We start from the raw sequence: 22828 nt of genomic DNA, 5'->3' as shown, positions 1-22828 counted from the left end.
CACATGAAACAAACAAACAGAAATAAACAGAAAATATATTTTTAAAAAGCAATTTTAAGACAGTGGATGTCAAACGATCAGATGATTTTCAAAGAGAAAGGAATCATGTGATGCGCCTTGTGATTGCCCTCAGCTGACCCCTGGAGACTTTCCAGGCTGCAGCTCAGGGAGAGGGAAGCCCTGGGGAGATCGGTGGACTTCACGAGTTGAGCAGATGGAGCTGAGACCCCAAGAGACCAAGGTGGCTGGAGTTCAGAGGACGGAGTACCAAAGATGCAAGAGATGCACAGAGAGAAAACTCTGGAGATCGGCGGGATCCAGCAGAGTACGAATCAGGGCCTGCATGTGAGGAGACCACGCAAAGCTGAGGGAACAACTACGCAGAAGGACCAGCAAGAGCAGCAGCTAGAGCTCACACTGGGCTCAGAAGGGCGCCTGTGTCTACCAGCCAGACTCGAAAAAAGCCCTCAATTCACAAGGCCCTGGGCAGAGTACTTTAAAAAAAGTTTGCCACAACGGTGGGAAATAATTAACCGTAAACTAAAAGACCCTGATGCTGGGAAAGATTGAGGGCAGGAGGAGAAGGGGGCGACCGAAGAGGAGATGGTTGGATGGCATCACTGACTCGATGGACGTGGGTTTGGGTGGACTCCGGGAGTTGGTGATGGACGGGGAGGCCTGGCGTGCTGTGGTCCATGGGGTCGCAAAGAGTCGGACACGACTGAGTGACTGAACTGAACTGAAACTAAATACTGCTGTGGCCCAGTCTAATAAATCTTCAACACATGACCTGAAAGGATCAAGTTGTTTCCAATAATTAAACTTCATTCCAGAACAAAGCTCAAAAATATTTTTAGAAGTTATTATGGTTGTATTTCATATGTTTAAAACCTTGCATTTCATATCTTCAGAACTCTCTATAGAGAGTTTCTAAGACTCAAATCAAATATCTGTGGATAAAAACTACAGTGTTCAAGATAAAAGACATCTGCTGCTGCAGCTAAGTCGCTTCAGTCGTGTCCGACTCTGTGTGACCCCATAAACGGCAGCCCATCAGGCTCCTCTGTCCCTGGGATTCTCCAGGCAAGAATACTGGAGTGGGTTGCCATTTCCTTCTCCAATGCATGAAAGTAAAAAGTGAAAGGGAAGTCACTCAGTTGTGTCCGACTCTTCGTGACCCCATGGACTGTAGCCTACCAGGCCCCTCCATCCATGGGATTTTCCAGGCAAGAGTATTGAAATGGGTTACCATGTCCTTCTCCCAAAAGACGTCTAGGATGGAATAAATCATATATCCATACAATGAAATACTACTGAGCAATGAAAAGGAGTGAGCTTGGTAAAATCTCAAAATAATTATGCTAAAAGAATTCAGACAAAAACGTTTCAAGTTGTGCTATTCCTTTTACTTGAAATTCTAGAAGATGCAAAGTAATCTCTAGTTGCAGAAAACATATCAGTGATTATCTGATGAAGGGGCAGAAGGAAAGGATTCTCAAGAGGCACAAGGAAACTAGGGAGTGATGGATATGCTCACTATTTTGATTTTTATGATGGTTTCACAGGTGTGCACAGATGTCAAAGCTTATCATTTTGTACACTTTAAATATGTGCAGTTTATTGTTTGTCAATTATAATTCAAAAAACTAAAAAGACTAAAGTGTACTTCTAAAAACCATTGAACAACTTGGGAAATAGAGGATTTTAAAATGTAGCCACATTTAATATTTAAAATTTTGTAAATTTTAGAGAATGGTTCAAGATTTAAATCTATAATTTTTGTTACATCTAAAGCTATAGTGTCTATTGACTATACCTATAGAATAGCATCTATATTTGTATAGTAGCTAAAATTTGTTTGAGGGTTCTTTTTCCTTTTTGTAGCAACAAATTGAAAAATCTATTCCCCCTGTTGATTAGAAATATTTTCATGAAGGAGGATGGGGCTATTTCAAAACAAAGCTAAGAATCAGAAAGGCACAAGTTATGAATTTTTCCAAAGCTTGTTTTAGAAATTAAGAAAATTATACCCATTTTTCTTAACCATAAGTGCCTGTACATTTACTCTCTAACACCCCTTTCTGTTTGATATGAGGTCTGGGCTTGAAAAATCCTCTAAATATCTGATTAAAAACTCAAGGACCCTAATTCCTGTTATCCTCCTTCATTAGAGATAGAGTTATGTGATGCATGCTCATTATATTTTGGACTGAATTGATTTATGTATTCTCATGTTCTCAACTTGTCTGTCTTGATTTCTCCCAGTTTGATGCCGACCGGGACGAGGATGAGGTGTTCTATGACATCAGCATGGCAGTTGACAGCAAGTTATTTCCAAACAAAGAGGCTGCAGCAGGTAAGTCACCGTGTCCTTTGGGCTACAGTACACCCTGATCCCCTGCCAAGTGTCTGGGGCTTTGTAGTAACGCTGGAGCTCAACATACTGCTCTAAGGTTGTGAGGATGATGCTGTCCTCAGAGCTTTATACCTTCTGGCTTAAAAATAAAGGTACAAAGCAGCATAGAAAAGAGCCATATATCTGCTTCTTATGGTTACTGCCATTCTTCCAGTCATTGGACAGGCAAATTAGCAGATAGTCACAATATAGCATAGGATCTACGTTACTATGGGATTTCCCTAGAGGCTCAGGTGGTAAAGAATCTGTCCTAAATGCAGGAGACATGGGTGGGAAAATCCCCTGGAGAAGGAAATGGCAACCCACTCCAGTATTTTTGCCTAGAGAATTCCATGGACAGAGGAGCCTGGAAGGCTACAGTCCAAGGCATTGCAAAGAGGTGGACATGTCCAAGCAACTAACACTCCACTACTTCTATGCTACTATAATTTTTAAAAATTGATCTAACCCATAACTTGAGCACAATAAAAGTTACAACTTCTCCAGGCTGCCCTAACACACATATGTCTCTCCTGAACCAGGGAAAAATCCCCCCTTGGAATGGGTTGCCCCCATTCCAGCCCACAGCCCCTGTTGTAGCCCTGCCCCTTTTCTTTCTATATCTAGAAGTTTGACACTGTATATCCGCTCAAGTAGTCAGTACTCACAGTTCCATCCTTGACCCTTTTCTCACTCTCTTATACACTTTCTCTGCATCAACTCATTGTCCCTCATGGTTTCAACCATCACTTCTATGTGGATGACTCTCAAATCTTTGTCTCAGTCCTGACCTTTCTTCTCAGTTACAGCCTCAGTAAATAAAGACCAAAAGTTCTGGGCTGTAAAAAAAAAAAAAAGGCTAAACACCTAAAATTTCAAGCTGTATTTGAAGCCCACTAAGAACAGGTTTTAAGAAAGAATTTTTTTAAAAGACAAGGCAGTAGTCTTTCTGGGCAAACCCACAGAGCACAGATAACTGATACAAACTCACCTGCCTGATTTTCCAGTGATATTTGCAGAAAGATACCCTGTTAAAGGAAAGAAGAAATATTGAGAAGCATGTCAGATCATGTAAATAAGAGTACCACTGCTTCAAGAAAAAGTTATATACCTATGTTTTTTATTTGTTTTGTTTTGTTTGACCACCCTTAGGGGTAGTTCTCCCACCAGGGATTGAACCCAAGCTCTCTACACTGAAGAACAGTTTTAACCACTGGACTACCAGGGAAGTCTTGACACCTGTGTTTTTAAGTTCATATTTAATTTATAACATTCCTTTTAGACCTCTCACAACAAATATCTATGTGATAGATACCTTCAGTTTCCAAACAGCAGAGCAGAGGAGAAAATTTAAACTGCCCCTTCTTTAGAACTTCAGGCACTTTATGACTCTCAAGTAGCATTTCTCCAAAGTGGCCTCATCCTACAGTGATGTAGCTATGCTGTCTAAAGTACATTCGGTAAATTCTGTCTTCATCCTCTTCAGGTCCCCTTGGTAGAGTGCACGCGCCTGGCCCATAGCACGGGTTTCCAAGGGCCCCGCCTGCCTTCCTACAGCTCTGAGCTTATGAACAGAGAGGTCTGTGTTCACAGCCACAACTCCCCAACCCCGCTCCATTCCCAAGGCCCCTGAAAATGTACAAGACCTCTACTCCAGCCTTAGAGTAAACCCCTTCTATCTGTCCCAGCCCTGATGAGTGAAGTGGTCCCAGTAGAGCCTGTGGTAAACTGGAAATAAACCTCTCCTTCCCAGAGGCCGCCACTTCACAGCCCCAGACTATTGTTCAGTTCAGTTCAGTTCAGTCACTCAGTCGTGTCTGACTTTTTGCGACCCCATGGACTGCAGCATGCCAGGCCTCTCTATCCATCACCAACTCCTGGAGTTTACTCAAACCCATGTCCATTGAGTTGGTGGTGCCATCCAACCATCTCATCCTCTGTCGTCCCCTTCTCCTCCCCCCTTCAATCTTTTCCAACATCAGGGTCTTTTCCAATGAGTCTGTTCTTCATATCAGATGGCCAAAGTATTGGAGTTTCAGCTTCAGCATCAGTCCTTCCAGTGAACACCCAGGACTGATTTCCTTTAGGATGGACTGGTTGGATCTCCTTGCAGTCCAAGGGACTCTCAAGAGTCTTCTCCAACACCACAGTTCAAAAGCATCGATTCTTCGGTGCTCAGCTTTCTTTACAGTCCAACTCTCACATCCATACATGACTACTGGAAAAACCATAGCTTTGGATTAAACATTAACTGAGCATGGCCCCACCCATCAGAATAAGACCCAGTTTCCCCCTCAGTCAGTCTGTCCCATCAGGAAGCTTCCATAAGTCTCTTATCCTTCTCCATCAGAGGGCAGACAGAATGAAAACCACAATCACAGAAAACTAACCAAACTGATCACATGGACCACAGCCTTGTCTAACTCAATGAAACTATGAGCCATGCTGTGTAGGGCCACCCAAATGGACGTGTCATGGTAGAGAGTTCTGACAAAACATGGTCCACTGGAGAAAGGAATGGCAAACCACTTCAGTATTCTTGCCTTGAGAACCCCATGAACACTATGAAAAGGCAAAAAGATAGGACACTGAAAGATGAACTCCCCAGGCTGATAGGTGCCCAATATGCTACTGGAGATCAGTGGGTAAATAACTCCAGAAAGAAGGAAGAGACGGAGCCAAAGCAACAACACCACCCAGTTGTGGATGTGACTGGTGATGGAAGTAAAGTCCAATGCTGTAAAGAGCAATATTGCATAGGAACCTAGAATGTTAGGTCCATGAATCAAGGCAAATTGGAGATGGCAAATAGGAAGTGGTCAAACAGGAGATGGCAAGAGCGAATATCAACATTTTAGGAATCAGTGAACTAAAATGGACTGGAATGGGTGAATTTAACTCAGATGACCATTATATCTACTACTGTGGGCAAGAATCCTTTAGAAGAAATGGAGTAGCCATCATAGTCAACAAAAGAGTCCGAAATGCAGTACTTGGATATAATCTCAAAAACGACAGAATGATCTCTGTTCATTTCCAAAGCAAACCATTCATTATCACAGTAATCCAAGTCTATGCTCCAACCAGTAATGCTGGAGAAGCTGAAGTCGAACAGTTCTATGAAGACCTACAAGACGTTCTAGAACTAACACCCAAAAAAAGATGTCCTTTTCATTATAGGGGACTGGAATGCAAAAGTAGGAAGTCAAGAAATACCTGGAGTAACAGGCAAATTTGGCCTTGGAGTACAGAATGAAGCAGGGCAAATGCTAATAGAGTTTTGTCAAGAGATGCTCTGGTCATAGCAGACACCCCCTTCCAACTACACAAGAGAAGACTCTACACAAGGACATCACCAGATGGTCAACACTGAAATCATATTGATTATATTCTTTGCAGCCAAAGATGGAGAAGCTCTATTCAGTCAGCAAAAACAAGACTGGGAGCTGACTGTGGCTCAGATCATGAACTCCTCATTGCCAAATTCAGACTTAAATTAAAGAAAGTAGGGAAAACCACTAGACCATTCAGGTATGACCTAAATCAAATCCCTTGCAATTACACAGTGGAAATGACAGATATATTCAAGGGATTAGATCTGATAGACAGACTGTTGTTACCATTAAAGAATTGACCAGTGTTGCTGGATCCTTCTCTCATTCCAGAGAAGTCAGAAGCCTGCACCAGTAGGTAAAATCTCCCAGCTGGTAAACATCAGTGACTCAGTCAATTAAAGAAATCACGTATGTGGGCTCTGCTGTGTGACTCATCAGCCCCCGGGTCTTGTGCCTTGGCTCTTTCCTTCTCTCTGAATCCTCTCTCTATTTAATCTCAGCTGCTCCACAGCTTCCATATCACTTCCAATGATGAAGTGTGAATGATTTTCAATTGCTTTAAATTTTTTAAGTAAAAAATTGTATGTATATATATATATATATATATATGTGATGATTTGATTCATGAAATGATTACTACGGTCCAACTTGTTAACATACCTCATCTTTTCATTGTTGTTGTCCGGTTGTTCGATCATGTCTGACTCTTTACAACCCCATGGACTGCAGCATGCCAGGCTTTCCTATCCTTCACCGTCTCCCAGAGTTTGCTCTAACTCATGTCCCTTGAATTGGTATGCCATCCAACCATCTCATCGTTTGTCGCCCCCTTCTGCCTTCAATCTTTCCCAGCATCAGGGTCTTTTCCAATGAGCCAGTTCTTCCCATCAGGTGGTCAAAGTATTGGCGCTTCAGCTTCAGCATCAGCCCTTCCTATGAATATTCAGGGTTGATTTCCTTTAGGATTGACTGCTATGATCTCTTTGCTGTTCAAGGGAGTCTCAAGAATCTTCAGCACCAAAATTCAAAAGCATCAGTTCTTTGGCTTTCAGAGAAGTGTTAGAGGAACTTTTATCTACAGATTCCCATCACTGCCCAGGAATCCCAGTCTTGCAGGAGGTTTCCTCTATTTGGTACTCAGAATGAGAGGAGGTTCTTCCCAAAACTTCAGATTGAAGATCCACTAAGAGGGAAATCTTTACCATTGTCCCAGAATACAGTATGTTTAGCCTTCCAGTACCCCTGAAGCCAATGTATCATCTTCCCAATTAAATTTAAGGGGACAACATTTCCGAAGACCATTCTACATCTAAAACTAGTGACAGTGAATGAACCTGGGGGGTTCTATTTCAGCTCATACCTTTGTCTGTTATCTACGGAAAGGATATTTTTAAATCTGAAAAGAAATTGAGAAATTCAAATTATGGGAAAAGAAAGCCATACTATCACTTTTACAAAATGTCCTGATTTTGCTCTCTTTTTTGAGTATTAAGATCATTGTAGTTGTTTTATGTGTTAAATTGTCCAGTGAAAGATGCAAAATGTGTACATATGGTTATATTTACCGCCCTATTTTGTATGTCAAGCTTTAAACTATTATTAAAGGTGTCATTTCAGCAAACCAAGCAACCAGTGGTAAAAGAAAATGAGCGCTATTCAATCATTATCTGAATAGATAATGATATCCTTTGTCTATTGCCTTCTATGATCTATTAGTTCTGCTTCCAAGAGCAACGACACGTCAAGAAATTCCATCCCTTGATGACACAATAACATTTCTATTAAAAACATTTTATTAGGAAAACCAATCTTTTCTTCCTTATGAGCAGGAGTTTATTTTTTAAAGAAAAACCTCTTCATTCTCCCATCAATGAAGCTAGTTTTCTAATAACCTTGTTCCATTTTCAAATATTAACATCTCTGTTGACTGGGCTGTTTAAGACCCCTTCATGCTGTAGTTTATTAAAATAACTAAAAGAACAGTTTCTAATTAAATAAATAGGACACAGGAACTGAAGCAGCTCTATATTCAGTGAGCCTCTGTGTTCAGGTCATGTTGCTCATTTCAAAGGAACCACTTTAAAGTCTAAGGGAAGGGTGTCATCTGAGTACCTATCACCACTTTCACTAGTCAGTGGTGAATCATATCCATGTTGTGGAAGTAACAAAAGCTAATTAAAGTTGGCATTGCCTTTAACAAAGCTGTCAGTAGCAGCCACCTTGACTTTCACGGGCTGGAGAGACACCCCTTTATTCCACTTTCCATTCTTCCATTTCTGCAGCCACTCAGTGACCCATCTCATCATCAATCATTCACTGTTCCTATTTTCTCAGAATATAGAAGAGACACACACTCCTCCAGGTCCTCCCCTGTAGAGCACTTTAATAGAAGATCGTGTGTACAAAACCTTTTGGATTGTGTCTGCTTACAACTTGGAGTTAGTAGCCTGTGTTAGAAATGGGAGCTGTGACCTGTCTTTGATCTCACTCACTTTCTGCATGACCGGCCAAGCTAAGTAACTTCTCCAGAGCTCATTTGCCTCTTTTCTAAAGTGACAGAGTAGGATTCTGTGAAATGTTAAATTCTAGAATGTCTATGATCCTATCAGAGAGAAGTATACATTTTACTTCTGACCTCTTTACTGCCTCCCAACACTTAAGTGCAAACTGGTCTTCCAGCTGGACCCTGAGACATCAAGTAGTTTGGCCCTAAGATACACCTTACAAAACTTTTATTTGAAAAATGCTTAAAGAACAAAGATAGGAAAATTACATCTTCTACTTAAAAATTATATATAAAATTAAAGTTTCCATATCACCCCTACAGACACTTTTAACACTCGCGTTGCCAAGGGTATCACCACCAATTGAGGAGTACATATTTATTCAACTATATGTGGCAGCTCTACAGTTGCTTTTCCAAAATGATTTGATGGGTCAAGCTTCTTCATTTTGAAAATCTTTATTGTACTTAAAATTTTTTAAATTACAAGCACAATAAGCTGTGGTGTTCCTGTTTAACTTAGTTGATTTGATGATGAGCTAGTACTCAGTCAATTTTGTGAACAGCAGGGGTGATGATGAGAAGAGAAGAAGAAATGAGGAAACACTGTGTGGGGACTTACCTTGGTTCTTTTTCTAAAAGAAAATATGGAAGTAGCATCTCTGGGAGAGGTCTATATCTGAGAAGTGTGTGAAATGCTGGACATTTTTTTTTAAGAAGTTCATCTTCATTTAACATTACTCATTGCATGTTCTGAACAAGAGTTTTTTGCAAGGGCAAGTTTACAGTGAAGCAGAGTGGTTGGTTTCTTCACGGGGGCATAGCATTTCATGGGCAGCATTGAATTTTGTCTTTCTGGCTAGCTTGGTAATATAGATTGCCCAGCAGGAAAGCCTTGTTAGATGAGGATGATGACTCAATTGTGCTTCAGGAGCCCCATTATGAAAATTACTGGTCTAAGTGTAAGCCTTGGGAATTAATGGGTAAGTAATTCAGTGTAACCTATAGTACCTAGGGGTAGAAACTGTGTGTTAACAGATTAAGTTAACCTGATTTTTCCTACTTTCAGGGACTAATGTGACCCAAAGGCTGTAAGAAAAGCTTATCAGCTTCTCATAAAGTGAGCAAACTCAGCCCTTCTTTTTCAGGAACCCTTTGCTCTGCTCCCACTGTATTTTGCTCCTGTTCCTTCCTCCTCAGTCGCTGTTGCACACTTCTAAACCACTTCTCCTCCTGGACAACCCTTATTCACCCTCATAGTTTGAGCTCACAAACTAGTTCCTTGTGAAGGAAGAATCCTACCTCCATCACCTCCTCCACTACTAGTCAGAATTAGTAGCTTTTTCCTTTTGGTTTCTGAACCTTGCTGTTGTCAAGTTAATCTCCTCCACAAGATCATTGTCTTCTTAAGGGTAGAGACAGTGTCTAGATATCTGTGTTATCAAACCAAACTTGGGTCCACTCCCCCAAATGCAGTAAAGCTAAACTACTGACACTGGTTTGTGGTGAAGGAAAGTGCCATGTTTACTGCAAGGTGATAAACAAGGAGTTCAGGACAGTTAGTGCTCAAAAAGCCAAACTCCTCTGTGGATTTCAGCCAAGCGCTTCTAAAGTCCAGATGAGGGAGGGACATCCCAGCGTATGTAATCAACTCATGCCCAGTTCTCTGGTTGATGGTGAAGTAACTAAGTGATGTCACAGGGGTTAAACATTATCAGTCCTTAGGCAACAGTAGGTCTGGGGGCTACATGCTCACCATCATCAAGTAGTTAACTTCTTCCATTTGGTGGTGGTTTTAGCATCTGTGAAACAACTCAGGAAATGTGCATCCGATACTATTATTTAGGTACTTCAGAGAGAAGCCAGAGCAGAGGATATGGAGGAAGGGTCTGTCTTGGGAAGGCCTGTAGGATCCTGCCCAGTTACATCTGCATTTTCCATCTGCAGACCAGACAGTGCCTGGCAGATGGGAAGAGTTAAAAATATTGGAGAATTTAATATAATCACAAGGATAATATGGAAACCTCGTGGGAGATAGTTTACTTTAGAAACATGCACAGACAACCTCCATCCATCAGGTAACATTTGTTTTCCTAATCTTAGGTTCAAGTGACCTTGATCCTTCAATGATGTTGGACACCGGAGAGATCACTGATACAGGATCTGATTATGAAGATCAGGTAATTAAAATCTAAAAATATTTGTCTATTTAAATGTTTTTAATTTTGGTCTTTATAAATGTTTCATGAAAATTAGAATTACAAATCATTCTGTGAAATGATTACAGATAACTAATCTGTTCCATGATAAATCATACAGCTTTTATTCATTAACTTTGGCCCTGTAACTCTCCTTTATCCACAGATTCAAAGTGGCAATTAATTAAGGGAAGATCTGTGGTCAAAAGTTACATGAGCTAGAAGTAAGGCTACATGAGGTTCTCTTGCCCAAGAATTTGCCTGTGTCTCATTCTTCCCAATAATAAGCCCAGTATTTACTAACCACTGCCTAGAGACTCAGGGCACTGCTTTCTTTTTCTAACCTTTAAAAGGGACTGCTGACCAAGGACAACACAGCCAAGAAGTCACATATGTTTTCTATTTGGATAAGAAATTTATCTGGATCACTTTTTTCTCAGCAGAAGAACTCTTCTTCCTGCTCTAATGATCCAAAATAGTTGGCACATGATCCCACTCTCTAATTAGGCCTTATTTTTTAAAAAGCATCCTGTCTGAAACTTCATCCACCTCTCATCAATGCTCTTCTGCAGTGGCTGAAAGCCAAGTGGGCATGTTCTCCTGGATTTTTCCCCCATTTTCAACTAAAACACGTCACAAATTAATGAAATAGATCTGACCAGTGTACAAATGTAATGGCTGTTTCTCTGTTTTGCATATGTATTCAGAAGCTATTTTCACAGGCATTAAGTTTCTTTCCTTACATCACAAAGCAAGGAGAAGATATTGACAAGTATTTAAAATATCTTTTAGCATTTATTAAGCACTTCGTACATACTAAACATTGGGCTAAGTTCCTTAACTTGATTATCTCACTAATTCCTCACAACATCTCTAGGAAATAGGAATTATTATTTTTATTTCATAGGTAAGAGAATTAAGACTCCAAGAGTAATTTGCATGTGGTTATGCAAATAGTTTCACAGTGGAGCTTGTGAACTCAGGGCAGTTTCCCTAAACCTGCACCCTGCAACCTGCCATCCTCAGTCTCCAAAGACAGGCCATTCAGTGATGAATTTTTGGAGCTTTTTCAGTTGCTAACTCTTAAGACCTCAGCAGAGGCAAATGCCAAACAACCACGATAAAAGGTGAGCTCACCATCTAAAATTATAGAACACCAAGAAATGAACCATAGCATGAAATCCAGCTGATTTAACAAATGAAGGGTTCACACTCCAAGGACTAGACAGAACAGAAAAATCTGAAAGAAATCTTAATCAAGGAATATTTAAAATATCCAAAGAGATAAAGGGAAGATTAGAAGTCTTGAAACAAGTACAAGAAAGAATGGAAAGCAAGAGGCAAGAAGGAATAATGAGGAAGAAATGAGCAAGTTGAAGAGTAGACTAGACATAGCTAAAAAGAGACAATGATAGAGCTGAGGAAATTTCCTTAGAATAAAACAGAGAGCTAAACGAGAGTTCTTGTCAAAGAAAGAACTTGGGAGACACTGAGGATGGAATGATTGAGTCAACGTGGTCTAAAAGGAGCTCCAGAAGAAGGACAGCCTGGAGGGAGTAGAGCTTCATGTTAACAGATAATGGTTGAGAATTTTACAGAGATGAAAAAAGACAAGTCCCCAGATTGAAGGAGCACATTGTGTCCTGAACAGGAAAAAAAAAAAACAAACCCTCACCTATTCTTTTTTTCATTTAGCAGATATTAATAGAGCACCTACTATGTGCCGGGTACTATTTCAGCACTTGGAATATCTAATTGTATAAAACAGACAAGGAGCATCCATCTAGGTGGGGAAGATAGTGTACAATAAACATGTTAGCAAATTAGTAAATATCCTAGATTGATATGTGCTATGAGAAGAAAAAAAAAAAAATAGAACAAGGTAGGAAGGTTAGGAATGCTGAAGTAGGGACAGATTCCAGTATTAAGTAGGAGAGCCAATATTAACTAGGATGGCCTCATTAAAGAGGTGAGATTTGAGCAAAGACTTGGCATATAATGTAAAACACAGAGAACACAAAATACTAAAGACAAAAATAAAATATTAAAAGTGAAAAGGCATTACCTAATAGCAGTTGGGGCGGGGGGGAGGGGCAACAGAGTCCATAAATCGGGTGCTTGCCTTTTCTGAGTACCTGCAATAAGCCAGATGCTGTGTTTTATGGTTTACATACATCATTGCTAATCTTTACAATGACTTAAGAAGGTAGCTCTGTTAAACTAAAACTCAGAGAGCTTAAATGACTTCCCAAGACCACACAGCTAACAAGCAGGAGAGTCAGGAATCAAACTATGATCAGTCTGGCACCAAAAGCTAGTTTATGCTTTCACATTCCAAATAAGGCCATTATCAAGGTCACTGACAATCTATTGCCGATTCCAGTTAGCACTTTTTCATTATCTTTCTTGACCTTTGCTGCCTTTGATCCACTCCTGTGACGGTAGTGCAAAAGCAGCCACAACTGTACTTAAACAGAAGTGTGGCTGTGTTCCAGTAAAGCTTTATTTATGGTCACTGAAATTTGAATTCCACATATTTTCTTGTGATTTATTTTGACTATCAGAAAATGTAAAGCCCATTCTTAATGAAGATGCTGTTTACAGTCAGCAGAGTGGATTTGGCCTGTGGCCATAGGTTGCTGTGGAGAAGAAAATGGCACCCCACTCCAGTGTTCTTGCCTGGAGAATCCTGTGGACGGAGGAGCCTGGTGAGCTGCTGTCCATAGGGTCACACAGAGTCGGTCAAGACTTAAGCGACTTAGCATGCATGCATGCATTGGAGAAGGAAATGGCAACCCACTCCAGTGTTCTTGCCTGGAGAATCCCAGGGACGGTGGAGACTGGTGGGCTGCCGTCTATGGGGTCACACAGAGTCGGTCACGACTGAAGTGACTTAGAGGAGCAGCATAGATTGCTGACCGTGACTATAAATCATCTCCACTTCTTGACACTGTCCTATTAGCTTCTAACATTTCTATAGTATTTAATACTGTTCTAAATGCTTCACATTTATTACATTTTATCCCAAGACAGTTACATGAGATTGCTATCATCCCAATTTCACTGGTAAGGAAACTGTAGCCCAGAGGAATTCAGAAGTTTACTTAAAGTCACATACCTGGCAAGAGGTAAAGACAGAATTCCAACATAGTCTGACTGCAGAGCTGGAATCAGGAAAGACAGGTGAGGCTCTGCTATAGTAACAAATAAAACTCAAGGGACTTCACTGGCGATCCAGTGGTTGAGACACCATGCTTCCACCGCAAGGGGCATGGGCTCAGCCTCTGGTCAGGGAACTAAGATTCAGCATGCCATAAAATTTTTTTTTTTAATTTTTTAAAAAGGAAAGAATAGCAAACTAATGGAGCTTACATTCTTAAAACAAAAACAAAAACCATCAAAATTTGAGTGTTTTCCTTCCAGAGAGACCTCCAAAGGGACCATGGATAAGAAGGGGAAAAGCATGGGTGGGGGGTGGCAGAAACCTGCTCTTAATTGCCTATTTCTTCCTCCCACGATCATGAGACATCCCCTGTCACTGACTCTGCCTATGTCTAAGGAGACTGAAAAACGGAGCTTACTTAAGTGTTTGGTGAGTGCCAAGCCAGCCTGGGCTGCAAAGCTCTTGCCCCCACTGTTCTCTCTCTCACACTCCTCTCACTTCTTGGCCCACTCTTTCTTGGTTTCCTTGTGAACTCCGCTCTGTTGGTGCATTACTTCAATGTGAGCATCCCCGGTATCCTGGCAAAGGGAACCTTCGCTCCTCACTGCACACATTATCCTTTGAGAAGCTCGACCACAGGCATGATTTCCGCTTCATTCAGAGTCCCCTGGTGAGCTCCCAATGCCTACGTCTGCCTGCTAACCAGCACTGGTTGGATTTCCCACGTGCATCTCAAACTCAGAATGTCCAAAACTGAACTCACTGTCTTCCCCCACAAAATCTGTTCTTCCTTCTGTTTCCCCTATTTCTGTGAATGATACCACCATCCTCCCAGCTGCCCAAGCCAGAGACAAGGGCGTCTTCCTAATCTCCTTGCTTTTTCTCCCTGCCTACATCAGGGTGATCGGAAAGCTGGTCAGCTGGCCTGGTCTCCTATCAGGCGTCACTCTTTCCCTCTCCAGTTCACACCCTCACCCTTCTTCCCCAGGACCACTGAAACAGTGTCCGAACCAGTCTCCCTTCCCCAGGCTCCTCACCCACGAAAATCATCTTGCTTAAAAGCCAAGTCAGTCATCATATCCCACTGCTTAAAACTCTTCATGGCTCTTCACTGATGTCAGAATTAAATCAGAACACTTATCAATATACATGGGAACTTTCAAATTAGTCTGACCATCACCTCCTTCCCCAAACTCATCTCTTGCCAATCACCAAAACACACTGCATGTGCCAGCCACACCAAGCCATTTGCAATTCCCCTAAGTGGGGGTTGTGCTTTGGGAGGTCTCTTTCCTCTATGTGGAAGCTTCTGCAGCCCCATCACCCCTGTGCCGGATAATCTCTACTCATGGTCCATCAAGACCACACTTCTTCTTGAGGAAGCCCTTCTCATTCCATGTCAGGTTCACCTTCTTGGGTGACCCACGAGACCCTGTGTTCTAATATCCTCTTGCATTGTGTTCTGCTCACCTGTCACTCAACCAACACACAATATGTGCTCAAAAAATATCTATTTTTTGAAAAGTCAAAAAAATGATTTCTAGTTTTTCTACTTCAAGTGTTGAAAGGGGAAAAAAAAAGTCTAGGCTTTAGTATCCCATAAAATTATCCTTCAAAAGTGAAAGAGAAATAAAAACTATCTCAGACAAACAAAAACTGAGGCAATTTGGTACCAGTAGACCTGTCTTGCAAGAAATGCTAAAAGAAGTTCTTTAGAGAGGAGGAAAATTATATAGGTCAGAAATCAAGATCTACATAAAGAAAAGTATCAGAGAATGAATAGGCAAAAGTAAAATAAAAACTTATTTTTCTTATTCTTAATTGATCTAACAGATAATGACATGTTAAAAACAATAATAGCAACAATGTATTTTATTATGTATGTTTATGTATTAGTGAAATGAATGACAACAAATGATGGAAGGGAGGAATGAGGAATATTTTGTTATTATAAGGTACTTGTACTGTCCACTTATTTCAAAGTGGATTTGGATTAGTTTAAATGTGTATTGCAAATTCTAGAGCAACCACCTTTTTTTAAAAAAGTTTAAAAAGAAACATAATTGATATGCTAAGGAAGGAGAGAAAATGGAATCATATAAAATGCTTAACTAAAACCACAAAGGCAGAAAAAGTTTGGAGATTAAAAGTAGAAGCGAAGAACATGGGCAATAAACAGAAAATAGTAACAAATATGCTAGATGATAATCCAGCTATATCAGCAGACACTTTAAATATCAGTGATCTAAATACTCCAATTTAAAGACAGAGATTTTCAAAATCAGTCAGAAAACAGACCCAACCACATGCTGTCTTCATCATTATTGTTCAGTCACTAAGTCATGTCTGACTCTACTGCACCCCCACAGACTGTAGCCCGCCAGGTTCCTCTGTCCATGGAATTTTCCAGGCAAGCATACTGGAGTGGGTTGCCATTTCCTTCTCCAGCGGATCTCCCCAACCAAAGGATCAAACCCGCATGTATTGCAGGCAGATTCTAAATTTACCACTGAGCCACAGGGAAGCCTATAAGCTGTCTGCAAGAAACTTATCTTAAATATAAAGATACATATAGATTAACAAAAAGGAATAGAGCAAGATGTGTCTTGTTAGCACTAAATAAAAGAAAGCAAAATAGCTATATTAATTTCAGACAGGACAAATTTCAAAACAATAAAAGTTATCAGGGATAAAGAAGGGTGGTATATAATGATAATAGGGTCAATACTCCAAGAAGACATAACCAGTTCATAATGTATATGCTCCTAACAACAGAGTGTTTCTAGACTCATCATTTGCCCAAGCCTTTGGTCCCATTCCTTCCATCTGCCCTAGAACTTTGCTCCATTAACTGGTACTGCTTCATCTCTCTAAAAGCTCTCATCTTCAGAGTATCTTTTTTCTCTCTCTACCAACCCACCCACCATCCCCTCTTGGAAGAAAGAAGGCCATTAACATTGCCAAATGTCATAGAAAGGCCACATAGGATACTGTCTTTCCTCTACCCTTTCCTTCAGCACTAAATTTGGTGAAAGAGAAGTCAGCTCCCCTGCTTCTATGCCCTCACCCCCCATTCTGTCCTATAAACCAGCTTCTGCCTATTTGTTCCCCTAAGAGAGCTTTAGAAGTCATCTCATTACTGCCAAGTCAGGAGAACATTTCCTAGTTTGTAAAATGTCTGGGGCTCAAGACACTAGCTTGCATTTCTGCTTTCTCAAAATACTTGGCTCCCTTGGTTTATGCCACCTCTGTGGCCTTTACCTCCTTCCCCCAGCATGGTATTTTTACCCTGCCCTCCCTTTAAAATAGTATGTTCACCCAGCTCGTTTTTTCATTGTTTAATGCCAGCTTTCAAAGAAGGAAGAATATGTCTAACACTGTCACATACTCATTCTGTTTAAAAACCATCCAGATGACTTAATGACTATGTCGGGAGTGGGAGGGTCCCTCTTCTCACACCACACAACTGCTTCAGCTAAGCCCATGACTTCACCTTTTTTAATTTACTTATTCATTCAACTCATATAGAGAATATTTGATGTGCCACACTTTTATATGAGTTACTAAAAATATATACAGTGAGCAAAAGAAGATACAGTTCCTCTCATTGCTCTTACAGGTAGAAATAGATAATAGAATAATCACATAAATAGAAAATTAAAACTATGTTAAGTGTTTGGGAGAAGTACATAATGCCATGTGTATGATCAAGTGGGATTTATCCCAGGGATGCAAGAATTTTTCAGTATCCACAAACCAAACAGTGTGATACACCACATCAACAAATTGAAGAATAAAAATCGTATGATCATCTCAATAGATGCAGGAAAAGCTTTTAACAAAATTCAACAGCCATTTATGATAAAAACTCTTCAGAAAGTGGGCACAGAGGGAAACTACTTCAACATAATAAAGGGCAGATATGACAAACCTACAGTTAACATCATACTGAATTGTGAAAAACTGAAAACATTTCCTCTTAGATCAGGAACAGGACAAGAATGTCCACTGTTACTGTCAATTAATGTCTGACGTAGAAGGCAAGACCATGCAATGGAGAAAAGACAGTCTCTACAATAAATTGTACTGGAAAGCTGTATGTTAAAAAAATTAAATTCAAACATTCTTTAACACCATACACAAAAATAAACTCAAAATGGATTAAAGACCTAAATGTAAGACCAGAGACTATAAAACTCTTAGAGAAAAACATAACAGAACACTCTTTGACATAAATCACAGCAACATCTTTTTCAGTTTGTCTCCTACTGACAAAGTTTCACATAGTCAAAGCTGTGGTTTTTCCAGTGGCCATGTATGGATGTGAGAGTTGGACCATAAAGAAGGCTGAGTGCCAAAAAATTGATGCTTTTTAACTGTGGTGTTGGAGAAGACTCTTGGGAGTCCCTTGGATTGCAAGGAGATCGAACCAGTCCATCCAAAAGGAAATCAATCTGGAATATTCATTGGAGGAACTGATGCTGAGGCTGAAGCTCCAATACTTTGGCCACCTGATGCAAAGGGCCGACTCAGTTGAAAAGACACTGATGCTGGGAGTGATTGAAAGCAGGATGAGAAGGGGATGACAGAGGACAAGATGTTTGGATGACATCACCAATTCAATGGACACGAGTTTGAGCAAGCTCTGGGAGATGGTGAAGGACAGGGAAGCCTGGCGGGCTGCCGTCCATGGGGTCGAAAAGAGTCAGACATGACTGAGGAGCTGAACAACAAAGAGTAATGGAAATAAAAACAAAAATAAACAGATGGCACCTAATTAAACTCAAAAACTTTTGCACAGCAAAGGAAATCACTAAAAAAAAAAAAAGGGAAGACAACCCACAGAATGGGAGAAAATATTTGCAAATGATGTAACCAACAAGGGGTTAATCTCCAAAATTTACAAATAGCTCATGTGGCTCAATATCAAAAATACAAACAACCCAGTCAAAAAAATGGAAAAAAGACCTAAATAGACATTTTTCCAAAGGAGGCTAGCCAAGAGGCACATGAAATGATTCTCAACATCACCAGTTATTAGAGAAACGCAAGTCAAAACTATGAGATACCACCTCACACAAATCAGAATGGCCATCATCAAAAATTCTACAAACAGTAAATACTGTAGAGGGTGTGGAGAAAAGGGAACCCTTCTATGCTGTCGGTGGGAATGTAAATTGGTACTGCCACTATGGAGAACAATTTGGAGATTCCTTAAGAACTAAAAACAGAGCTACCTTATGATCCAGCCATCCCACTCCTAGACATTTATCTGGAGTAAAACACCATCCAGAAGAATACATGCACCCCAATGTTCATTGTAGCTCTATTTACAATATCCAAGACACAGGAGCAACTTAAATGTTCACTGACAGATGAATGGATAAAGAAGTTGTGGTACATATATACTCAGCCATAAAAAAAAAATGAAGTAATGCCATTTTCAGAAGCATGAATGGACCTGGAGATTATCATACTAAATGAAGTAAGTCAGAGAAAGACAAATATCATATGATATCACTTATATGCTGAATATAAAAAAAAAATGGTACATATGAAATTATTTACAAAACAGAAACAGACTCACACTTAGAGAATAAACTTGGGGGAAGGGTTGGGGAATGGGTGGATTGGGAGTTTAGGATTGACATGTACAAACTACATTTAAAATAGATAACCAAGGACTTCCCTGTTGACACAATGGATAGGGATCCACCTGCCAATGCAGGTGATGTGGGATCAATCTCTGCTCTGGGAAAATTCCACGTGCCACAGAGCATGCACCACAACTACTGCTGCTGCGCTCTAGAGCCCGTGATGAAACCCACATGCTTAGAGCCCATGCTATGCAGCAAGAGAAGCCAGGACAATGAGAAGCCCACGCATCACAGCAAAGAGTAGGCCTGCTTACCGCAACTAGAGAAAGCCTGTATGCAACAACGGAGACCCAGGGCAACTAACTAAATAAATAAATAATCTTAAATAAATGAATTAAATAGATAACCAGCAAGGACCCTACTGTATAACACAGGAAACTCTGCTCAATACTCTGTAACAACCTAAATGGGAAAAGAATTTGAAAAAAACATAGATACATATATATGTATAACCTGAAACAAACACAACATTGGTAATCAACTCTACTTCAATATAAAATAAACTTCAAATATTAAGTACACGGTGTAGCATGTAGATGTGGTCAGTGAGATGAGGAGAAGCTTTTCTAAGGCAAGCAATGCTTGAGTTAAGACCCGAAAGATGAGTTAAGAGGTCCCAGGTATGTGTGAGAAAGTGAAAGAACAGGAAAGTTTGAGGGGTACGGGGGACGTTCAGAAAGAGGAATAGCCTGAATAAGCAGAAAGAAGCATGGCATCTGGAAGGCCAGTGCTACTAGACTGTAGAGTAAAGGGGAGTGGGTGTGAGATGAGCCTGGAGGGCGGGGCTTTGTAGAGCAGATGCTATACTATGCTAAGTCGCTTCAGTCACGTCCAGCTCTTTGCAACCCCGTGGACCGTAGCCCACCAGCCTCCTCTGTCTATGGAATTATCCAGGCAAGAATACTGGAGTGGGTTGCCATTTCCTTCTCCAAGGGATTGAACCAACCCAGTAACTGAACCTACATCTCTTATGTCTCCTGCATTGGCAGTGGATTCTTTACCACTAGAGCAAGTACGTGTTTTGATTTTATCCTAAGCGCAACGGGAAGCACTAAAGAATTGTTTTGTTTTGTTTGGGGTAGAGAAGGGTATGTTAACATTTCATTTGTGTTTTTAAAAAAAAGATTGTTCTCACTGCAACATGAAGAACACTTTGGAGGAAGGCAAGAATGGATCTAGGAAGTCCAAGAGGACGCTCAGTGATCCAGACAAGAGATCATGAATAGTACCTTACAGTGGAGTACTGGACGAGGTGGACAGAAAGTGATGGATCTGAGAGGTACTTGTAAGGTAAAATCAACAGGACTTCAGGCTGGGATGGAAATGAGAGCCAAGGGGAAATGAGCTGTTGAAGATGATGCCTGCGTTTTTAACTTGTACAGCTGGGTGGATCGTGGTGACTTTCACTGAGAAAAAACACTAAGAAAACACCAGTTCTATAAGGAAAGATCATGAGTGTAATTTTAGTTAGATGTGCTAAGTTTAAGTGCTCTGATGTACCCAAGTAGAGAATTCAAGTGAAGAATTGAAAACACAGGTCTGGTGCTTGGAGGAAAGATCTGGGCTGGGCATATAAATTTGTGAGCTTCTGAATATAGGTAGAGCTTGAAACTAAGTGGAGATGAGATACTTAGAGAAAAAGAACAGAACTGAGACGAGAAGAGGATCTAAAGCTGAGTGCTGAGTAAATTGAAAGGCTGGGTAGGGGAAGTGAAGGGGAAGTGAAGGGAAAGTCATCAGTTGTTTCCGATTCTCTGTGAACCCAAAGACTGTAGCCTGCCAGGCTCCTCTGTCCATGGGATTCTCCAGGTAGGGCAAGAAGAGGCAGCAAAGAAGATGTGAAAGAAGTTGTTGATGATACAGGAACAAAATCAGCACAATGTGGTATTCTAAAAGCCAAAGAGAACAGTATTTCAGAGAGCAAAGAGTGTTAAATGTTGATTCGAAGAGTAAGAAAAGGGAGGACGGAAAATGGCCATTGTATATAGAAACCTGAAAGACATTGTTGGCCTTCCAAAGAGCTACTGGTGAAGGCTGTCTTGTTTGTTTGTAATAGAAGACACTTGAACATGTAGGATGGATCCACTCATTCATGAGCTGGAGAATAGACAAGAGAGGGGGAGCTTCCTCTGAATGCAAGTGGAACTAAAGCACAGGGTTTTAAAGCACAGATGGAGTGGGACTGGCCTGGTGGTCCAGTTGTTAAGACTCTGCATTCTCACTGCAGGTGGACCAGGTCAGTTCCTGGTGGGGGAACTAGATCCCATATGCTGCAACTGAGAGTTCGAGTGCTGCAATGAAGACCCAGTGCAACCATAAATAAATACATAAAAAATAAAATTTACAAAGAAAAAAAAAGCACAGGTGGAAAGACTGGTGTTAGAAGAGGGACCACATGCGTGAACATCAATCAGATAGGAGTGTGGGTTTGAATGTTTAATGGTAGGACGTTGATGAGGCAAAACCATCTGTTAAGAGTCCAAGATTTGAAGCAAGTGGAGGACTGAGATATTGTGTAATCCTGCAAAGAATGAACTAAGGAAACCTAACAGGATTGGACTCATATAGCATCTGAGAGCCCATTTGACATTAGTGCCTGGAACTTTGTTTTGACCAAGTGATCCTGTTAACTTTTTCCATTTATTTAGCAAATGCTAGTTGGGTGTCCCAGAGGTGCCAGACACTCTTCTTGGTACTAAAGATACAGAGGAAACTGGAACTCCCACGAGGCACAGGAATTGTTCATAGTTCACTTCATGCAATAATGGAGTTTTACCAAATTTATTAACACTAACAGATCAGAGCATTAGCAGTGTAAGAGATGGTGGACCAAAAATAGAAAGGGAAGTGGACAGATGACAGGGGGCAAAGCCCAGAAGAACTGGAGGTACATTTGTCTCCTTTAAAAATATAACTCTATGTCACAAATTCAAACCAGCTCTTTGTTAAAAAGAATAGTTGATCCTAGCAATCCTACAAGGATCATTTCAAATCCTGCTTCTTCTTCCTTCTCTAATAATTAGAGTAAACATTCATTTCTTGCCTATCCCACTGAACACCCAAAGCCCTTGAGGTTTATACCCTGTCTTAGCACTTGATTCATTATGCGCTGACTCACATTATTCCCTGCATGTCTCCTACATGCATCCATTATGAGAAAGAGCATGACTGTGGAGCCAGACAGACCTAGTTCAAATCCAAGAGCATACCTATGGGTTGCAGGTTACTTAACCACTTCAAGCCTGAGTTTCTTCATCTGTAAGAATGGGCATAATACCCCGAGGCTATTTGGATTAAAAGAGATGATCTGTGTAAAAGCACCTGACTCAGTAGGCCATTTTCTCTTTTTTCTTTTTTCTTTCCTTCTTGAGAGGGGGTCCCTGTCTTGTAGTTCTCTTGTGTCTACTGTACTGTGGCAGGGACCGTGTCAAGACCGAAATAGACTTATGGAATAAAATCACAATGCCACATTCCCTGGTCAGAACGAATAACAGACTTTAATGTGTGTGTGAATTTCAAAAAGAACGTCCATAGTTATATTCAGCTTCTAGATTAAGAAATATTATACTAAGTCAAA

The 22828-nt window shown here is 40.6% G+C and overlaps 1 protein-coding gene across 3 annotated transcripts in view; it reads left to right on the top strand.

Annotated features, from left to right (window-relative positions):
- The window catches only part of AK5 (adenylate kinase 5), a 258867-nt gene that overhangs the window by 130445 nt on the left and 105594 nt on the right, over positions 1-22828 (top strand). For all 3 annotated transcript variants that reach the window (XM_061121597.1, XM_061121596.1, XM_061121595.1), the window contains exons 7-8: positions 2266-2356; positions 10337-10413. In XM_061121597.1, the coding sequence (XP_060977580.1) occupies positions 2266-2356; positions 10337-10413 (168 nt within the window). The remainder of the gene's footprint in view (positions 1-2265; positions 2357-10336; positions 10414-22828) is intronic.

This window comes from Dama dama, chromosome 20 (genome assembly GCF_033118175.1).
Source record: "Dama dama isolate Ldn47 chromosome 20, ASM3311817v1, whole genome shotgun sequence".
Taxonomy (NCBI): Eukaryota; Metazoa; Chordata; class Mammalia; order Artiodactyla; family Cervidae; genus Dama; species Dama dama.
The sequence above is the reverse complement of the archived record's forward strand: the minus strand, read 5'-3'. Positions and strand labels throughout refer to the sequence as shown.